General features: G+C 40.4%; 1 protein-coding gene across 1 annotated transcript in view; it reads right to left on the bottom strand.

Annotated features, from left to right (window-relative positions):
• Positions 1-17: 17 nt before the first annotated feature.
• Positions 18-8,219, bottom strand: part of pcsk5a (proprotein convertase subtilisin/kexin type 5a) — a 38,040-nt gene continuing 29,838 nt past the window's right edge. Inside the window, exons 35-38 of the mRNA XM_063480252.1 lie at positions 7,757-7,974; positions 3,711-3,811; positions 3,125-3,323; positions 18-981 (exon numbers count right to left, since the gene is read on the bottom strand). Coding sequence (XP_063336322.1) covers positions 509-981; positions 3,125-3,323; positions 3,711-3,811; positions 7,757-7,974 — 991 coding nt within the window. The 3' untranslated portion in view covers positions 18-508. The remainder of the gene's footprint in view (positions 982-3,124; positions 3,324-3,710; positions 3,812-7,756; positions 7,975-8,219) is intronic.

Genomic DNA, 8,219 nt, shown 5'->3' with positions numbered 1-8,219 from the left:
GAACAGAATAACCAGGATAACACATACTCAAATTAAATATCAACAACAATAAGCACATGGGAAAAAGAGAAAAACAAACATAAACAGGGTGATTAATCAAATTTTAAACCCCAATCCAACACAATTACACATGGTAATATGATCAATGAAACCATCACAACAAGTAAACTGCCACGATGAAATGTTAAAGATACGCAGAAATCATCATGCTACAAACCGGGTGTGGCGAATAAAGCTTAATTTTGTTAATTTTATTTTTAAAAAAAGGAAGTTTGGGAGTGTTCAATATCTTTTACTGTTTTTAAATGCAACACATTTCATTGTGTGAATGCAGTTATAAAAACAGAGCTCATTATGAACAGCATCTCATGTTTCATTTGGTCAGGCTCATTCAGTAAAGGATAAATGACTCTGTCCCTTGGGGGAAGGGGGAGACAAACAGCACTGGGGAAGAAACGAAGAAGGAAAGAATTGCAAAAGAAATATTATGAGATGGAAAGCATCACGTTCACCGGAACGTGTAGCTTTCATCGTCGTACTCCAGCTCGTCCTCGTTGTCCTCTCCCAGCTGTCCGTATCGGAACTTCCTGTACACTGTGCCATCCTGGCCCATGTAAACAATGTCCTCATCTTCATCATCGTCGTCATCATTGTCATCATCCTTATTCCCTGAGCGACGTTCACTGAGGTCGACCAGCTGGGACTCCTGAAATCGGCCGCCAGAGGAGCTGGCTCTGCCGCCGTAAGAAGAAGCAGAGCTGTAGCCGCCTCCGTATCCCCCACCGGAGCCCAGCTTTTCATAGCCGCGGGGAGGGATGTCTGAGCGCACGTTTTTCGAGCGGGAATGTCTGATGAGGATGACGACGGCGACCAGAACCAGCACCAGCAGGACGCAGGCTATAATGAAGACTGTCAGGTTACCTCTGGCTTCCTCTTCTTCCTCATTCCTGAATGCCAAGTTGGTGCTGAGAATGCACTCACCTGGAAAGAAAACAGAAGTTTAGACACTGATGCAAAAAGTAACTGTGGTGCCTGAACAGGAGCTTTAATGATAATAAAACTGAAAGGGCAGTCAACAGATTTTGTGCAGGAAGTGAACTTTCCTTGGAATGAAAAGTACCATGAATGTCTTTAGTGGCTCTGGAGGGAGCTTTTCAAAATCTGAAACAAAATGTGAAATATGAAAGCTTTTGTAGGTGCTCCTGGTTTCCAAAAGTTAAAAAATGTGATATTCACTATGAAGTTTTCTACAGTTTGGATCAAAGTGAAGCTCTGTTGGTTGAAAACACTGGTGGAAAAAGGTTAACAAGCCCATCAGAAAATACCCTTCTCTGTAAAGAAAAGCCAACGGAGAAGCTTGTGTTTGTAAAACTTGGTTTCATGGGAAGAAAAAACAATACTAGAGAAAAAAAAAACGCAGTTATAAGTGAGTTAAATAATATTTAGGCCACATTTGGAGTAAATTATGCCCCACTCTTTTGCTTATAACTGCAGCAACAAAGGACTGAATTTACTACCAATCTGTCTCACTCAGAGTCTTGGCTACGTTCATATTTGGAGCTACCTGCCATGCCAGAATTACAGAAAATATAATGTTACTGAAATAACTTCATAAGACTCATAGTCATAGCTGGTCTACTAAATTATCAGCAGAAAATGCTGTGTTTCTGTTCCAGCAGCATTAAAGATAATGGTTGAATTAAATGCAGGTTTTACAGTTAAATCCATAATTTGTTAGATTTGTTAGGACAATTTTTGCAGTTCTGCCTTTGGAATATTAAAAATGAGGCCCATAGAGATGACAGTGCAAGTGAACGAGGTCATAATTAAGCTGAAAAACATAAATAGAAAGCTACAAGTAGGCAAATCAACAATAGGGTGCAATCTTAAAAAGCAGAGGGGGATTGGCCAGCTCAGCAACACCAAATAGCCTGAAATATCACAGACGACAACTAAAGAGATGGCGACAGAATTATTTCCATGGTTAAGAAAATCATGTTCACAACATCTAAGCTATTTAAGAACACTCTGGGAGGTAGGCATAACAGAGGTTTTACAACAAGCTGGAAACAACTGGTTACACTCAAGAACAAAAAGGCCACTTTAGACATCTAAAAGAGGCTACAAAATCTGGAGAAACCGCTTATGATCCAAAGCATATGACATTACCTGTCAACGGAAAAATTATGGCATGGGCATATTTGGCTGCCAGTGGGAACGGGCCACTAGTGTTTATAAGTGATCAGGCAATCAGGATGAATTGTGAAGTGTACAGGGCTGTAGTCTCTGCTCAGGTTCAGGCAAGTGTTGGGCAGTGCTTCCCAGTGCAACTAGATAATGAACCAAAGCATACTGCAAAAGCAACCCAAGAGTTTCTCAAAGCAACAAAATGGGATATTCTTCAATGAGCAAAACACTGATCTGATCTCAGCCCAAGCTTTTCAGTTATTAAACACAAAACTGAAATTACAAATAAATGTGTCTTTTATTGACCTAGTAGGAATATAAGCAGAGGAAAAAACAATTCTGCAACCAATAGCTCCTCTTACTTAACAACTAAATGAAATAGCAACTCAGTTGCATTATGGGAAAAGTGTCCAACCTTTAACTGATCATTTCAAACCTGAGGATCTGAGGTTGTTATTTTAGGATCTCTCTTTTCTGGGGGACATTTTATAGACCAAGACATCAATCAACTGCTGTAATTTCAAAAAAAAAAAAAATTAAAAGATTGATCACTAATGAAAAATGTAATTAACCACAACCTTTACTCGACAAGAGATGCGATAAGTTTAATCTAAACATCTTCCCTCCCTACCTGTAAGACTTTATTAGTTTAACTATTTCCCTCAAGATGACCGCCTCTGTACCCCAATATATCAATAACAACCATTAGAATAGGTTCTGGGTTCTTCCTCAGTAGGCGGTGTAGGAAGAGATCATTCTCACTAACTTCTGATGCACAGTTCCCATTCCCAGTTGTTTTATTCTGGAAGCAGGCATGAAATATGACACAAACTGCTCACATTCTAGCAGACGTGCAAGGGAGGAAAGAGTTAAGGAAGAAAATTACAACCTGAACACAATGATAACTCTCAGCATACAAGATAGAAGTTCAGCCTACCCCGTGTCTCTGTGCAGTTACAACAGTCTTCCTGCTGGGTTTTGGTGTCTTCCTCTTCATCTTCGTGGTGGCAACAAAGTAGACAGCGCCCTCCAGCCTCTAAAATAGCCTGAGCAGAACACACTGTGCAGTTGGACGGACCGGGTCCCCGACACTCCAGGCAGGAACTATCACAGTCTTCACACGAGTGGCTTGAACCCTGATGAAGGACAGGGGTGACTCAGAGCTACAGCATTTTTGCATCATAACTACTGATTCTTCGCTTCCAAAAGTTTTTTTAAATGCTGAATAAAAGCGCAACCAGCCTCTCAGCACAGTCAATTAACATTCATCTACCTGTCCAACAATTTCAATCAGCAGCCTCACAGCACGAGCTGCGAGGTTTATTTAGAAATTGTGACACAGTAATAATTTTCGCTGTGATGTTTGAGATTTCTCCTGGTGCAGTAATAACCCAGTCTGAATTACATTATGTGATACCTGGGGCCAAAGCATTCAAAGTAATTATTTTGCTGAACGACATGTACTCGTATTTTTTAATTTTTTAATGAAAAGTTAATATTTGTGAAATTAAAAATGCTGGTACCTTTATTATGGGATGCTGGCCTTTATCGCATATGGACTCACACCTGCCATATGACAGCAGGTAACCAGGGTAGCATGAGTCACAGGACTCGGGAAGTTTTCCTGTAGGTACATGACAAGGTAAAGGGTTAGCCTGATGATTTTCTGTGTTTTTATTACTGTCAGAAAAAAGCTTAAAATGCTGTAAATGCTGTGTCAAACTTTTAATATCACCAACCACCTTCTTTAATTTAACTTAAAGACGAACAGTTCAAATGTTTGCATTATGCTTTTATAAACAATTTAATCAAGGTACTCAAGGTTGAAGTAGCAAAAACTGCACTCACAGTGGTGTAAAAAAGGGTTTGCCCCCTTCCAAACCTACATGGCGCTGTGTGAAACAATGAGTTCATTTTCAGTTTCTGAAAATGAACTATGTTTCCACACCCAGGCCTGATTACTGCCACACCTGTTTTCATCAAGAAATCACTAAATTAGGACCTGGTTGACAAAGTGGAGTAGATCAAAAGATTCTCAAAAGCCAGGCATCATGCTGCGATCCAAGGGGATGATGTTGAGCACAGCAACAACTCATTCAAGAGGTCACAAAGATCCCAGAACAACATCTACAGAACTGCAGGGCTCACATGACTAAGGTCAGGGGTTCATGGCTCCATCATATGAAAGAGACCTGGCAAAAATGGCCTGCACTGCACAGTTCATCCAAGTGACTTCTTCAGTCTCAGCTGACTGCAGGTTTCCCCAATCTTATAAACAGTATATTTGCATAATGAGTGAAACCAGCCCACTGAAGGAACAATGGGCTGGGAGGGCAGATCCTTCATCATAATTATGCAAATTCATGAATTCATTGAAAGAGTGTCCACTGGCTTGTAGGTGTAAATAGACTGCAGAGTCCTGGCCTGACGAGGTAGCTCTTCTGTGTTGTTCCATCCGCTTCGCCAAAGGTTCTTTGGTTTCCCCGATGTATAAATCCTGGCAATCCTCCTGGCACTTAACAGCGTACACTATGTTACTCTGTTTGTGTCGGGGGACCCGATCCTTGGGGTGGACCAATTTTTGGCGCAGCATGTTTTGGGGTTTAAAAGCCACAGAGACCTGGTGTTTAGAAAAAAATGCGTCTCAACTGCTCCGATACTCCTGACACATATGGGATCACTACAGGTTTTCGCTTGGGCAGCGGTTTTCCTTCTCTCCTGGATCGGCTGGAGCTTTCTTTAGGTGCCTTCCCAGCTTTGACAAAAGTCCAGCTGGGATAACCACATTTACTCAGGGCCTTCTTGATGTGATGTTCTTCTGCTTCCCTGGTCGCTGTGTCAGTGGGGATGGTGTTCGCTTTATGTTGTAGCGTCCTGATGAGACCCAGTTTGTGCTCCAGATGATTTTGAGAGTTAAACCTTAAATACTGATCCATATGCGTAGGTTTCCAGTACACATCAGCTTTTAGATGTCCCCCATTACTGATGGAAATCTCACAGTCTAAGAAGGCTAACCTGCCACTTTTCATATCCTCCCTGGTGAATTTGATGTGTCAGTCCACCGCGTTAATGTGATCCGTGAATTGCGGTACGTCCTGAGATTTGATTTTCACCTAGGTGTCATCCACATACCTGAACCAATGGCTTGGTGGTGTTCCAGGGTAGGATTATATATAGCATTATATATAGCAGGGTATATAGCATTTGTATTCTATTTTTATCCTATTGTATATTTTATTCTATTTTATTCTACTGTATATAGTATTCTATTTTTATTCTATTCTGTACAGTTGTGTACTGTATTTATTCTTATTTTATTTTATTCTAATTGTCCTTCATAACTTTTGCACTGTCCACTTCCTGCTGTGACAAAACAAATTTCCCACGTGTGGGACTAATAAAGGTTATCTTATCTTATCTTATCTTATTACAAAGCCCTCTTTTCCACTTCTTCCATGTACAAATTGGCTACGATGGGTGAAACTGGGGAGCCCATGGCACACCCATGTTTCTGCCTGTAGAACTGACCCTTGTATGTGAAGTAGGTGGAATGAAGACACAGTTCCAAAAGCAAACACACTTGGTCGATGCTGAGAGCGGTCCTGTTGCTGAGGTTGGGGTCATCCTGTAATCTCTTACACTCTGTGGACCGACAAGACAAAAATTGAACTTTTTGGAAGGTGTGTGTCCCATTCAGGTGGGGCACTTGCTATGGCATGAATTTTAAAAAACCCTGCTCGAAAACCCTCCAGTGTGGCTGAATTACGACAATTCTGCAAAGATTAGTGCGCCAAAATTCCCGCACAGCAGTCACTTTTCACACAGGTTTATGTAGGTTTGGAATGTTTCTCTTAATAATAAACACCTTATTTGTTAACTGCATTTTGTGTGTCTTTTTCGATCTTAAACATTTAAGTGTGACAAACATAAAAAAAAAAAAAAAAACAGGAAGGGGGCAGACACTTTTGCACACCACTGTAACTGAATGGCTGCTGATGGCTGGTTTCTTCAAAAATGAGAGAGATTCTCCTGAACGCTCCTGTTAAGCTGTCCTTTTAGTACTTTACAGTGTTAAAAAGCATGTTTACAAATTGGCACAAAAATGTTTTTGGCCTCTCTTTTTCACTGTGAGGTGTGTGAGCAGAGTGTGATTTGCATGGTGGGAGTATAAAAAAAATATAAAAATTCCTCATCCCCTTCTGATTTTAGTGCTGAATCTTGAAACTGCCTACAGCGCAAAAAACAATCAAATCAGAAACTGACTTTCACTCTCAGCAGTCGTGTTCCTGTGACAGAAAAGATGACACAGCGTAGGGGGAATGATCGGAGCCATTTCTGAGCCAAGCAACTTTTCAGTAAGCTGCCAAGCACTGAGTGAAAACTACCATTAACAAAATAAAAAAGAAATGACTCGGAGTGTCATGTTTTACAGGAGACTCACCCCCCCAAAGAAAAAAAAACCTACTACAGCTTCTTATTCAAAATGCTACACTGCAGTTATGCACCAAGGCTGGATGATTCACTCATTGAATCATTCACAGTTAAAACTTTGGTCCATGATGTTGTGAGAATTATTCACTCTCAAACTCGCGAGGGTTAATTATGGCACGATAAACTGTTTATAACAGGGATCTCAAAACAGTTTTTCATTGTCGGCCACATACAGTCCACTCTGATGTTAAGGAGACTGGACCAGTGAAGTTCTCCCTTCTGTCAGTGTAAAGAAGAAGTATATATTTAATCCCCGAGAGAGCATAATTTGAACTGTGTAGTCATTTAATTGTAATCAAAGCTGCTAGGCTTGTGACAATACAGTTAAAAGTCCAAAATTTATACCTTCCATTACATTTTCCAAAGCCAGTCAGTGGGCTGGATTAGAGTCTTTACCTGGCTGATTCTGCCACCTGGGCCTTATTGTTGACACACATACACTAACTGCAGTAGTAAATAATTCATAGTTTAACAGGCTTCATAGCATATATGGCAACACTGGTTTCTTTACATTTTTTTACTTTATTTTTTCTCATCTCACTCATTAAAAGTGATATATGATATCTAACATTTTTAGTGGGCTTGCAGCATTTACATAGACCGCTAATTACTCCTCACCTTTGCTTATTGAAGTAGAGTTCTCAACGTTTTTTTTTCCTTCCTGGGGCTGGTGTCCTCTGTTGCATTTTAATGTAATTAAGTGACAAATACCATCACCTGCTGTGCAGTTAATTGTACTATTAACAAGAAGTCTGTACTTCAGTTGTGGTGAATAAAATTCTAACATTTTATTTGTAGTCAGATTAAAAAGCAGGTGTCTGTGTCTGTGGGTGCAGCTTGCTAACCACTGCTTAAATAAACAGGTGGCGTCTGGGTGGCTTTACATCTTTAATGTACAGTCTGTGATCTACAGTACTATACATCTGTCTGTAACATTTTTAATGTTACTTTCACCACAGTTCATGGTCTCCAATGATTATACAGCTATAGACATGGAGAAAAAAAATAGTATAATCAAAATATTATGAGTGAGTGTGTGTGTGTATGCAATACATGAAGCTTTTCCTGACACTTGTACCTGAGCAGGTTCTGCAGCTGGCGTGGCAGTGCTCGCAGGTCCTGTGCACAGTGTCGTGGTAGTATCCTTGAGGGCATGAGGCGAGACAACGGCCTTGTTTCCGCAAATAAATGAGGCCCGGAGCGCAGCTCAGGCAGCCGTTCTCCTCATCGCCAATACACTCACCACAACTGGGGTCACACTTTTCACACATTCTTGAGGCAGTGTTTCCATAGTGACTAGCAGATGGACAGATGGTCAAAAGTTATCACAGACTGCATTCAATTAAAAGAAATGAGATTAGAGCTTTGTTATTCCTCAAAGGAAATATCTTTACTCAGATTCACATTTAGCCATAGACATCTATAAATACTAACGTAATAGAGTAGAAAAAAACAAACAAATATTACTCTTGTATTGCTAGGCAATGCTGCATTGTCTGCATGCTGGTCTGTACAGTCTTTATATCCAGTTTGTGTTTTCT

Source organism: Pelmatolapia mariae, linkage group LG7 (assembly GCF_036321145.2).
Source record: "Pelmatolapia mariae isolate MD_Pm_ZW linkage group LG7, Pm_UMD_F_2, whole genome shotgun sequence".
Classification (NCBI taxonomy): Eukaryota; Metazoa; Chordata; class Actinopteri; order Cichliformes; family Cichlidae; genus Pelmatolapia; species Pelmatolapia mariae.
Note: the sequence above shows the minus strand (reverse complement) of the source record. Positions and strands in the feature narration are given on the sequence as shown.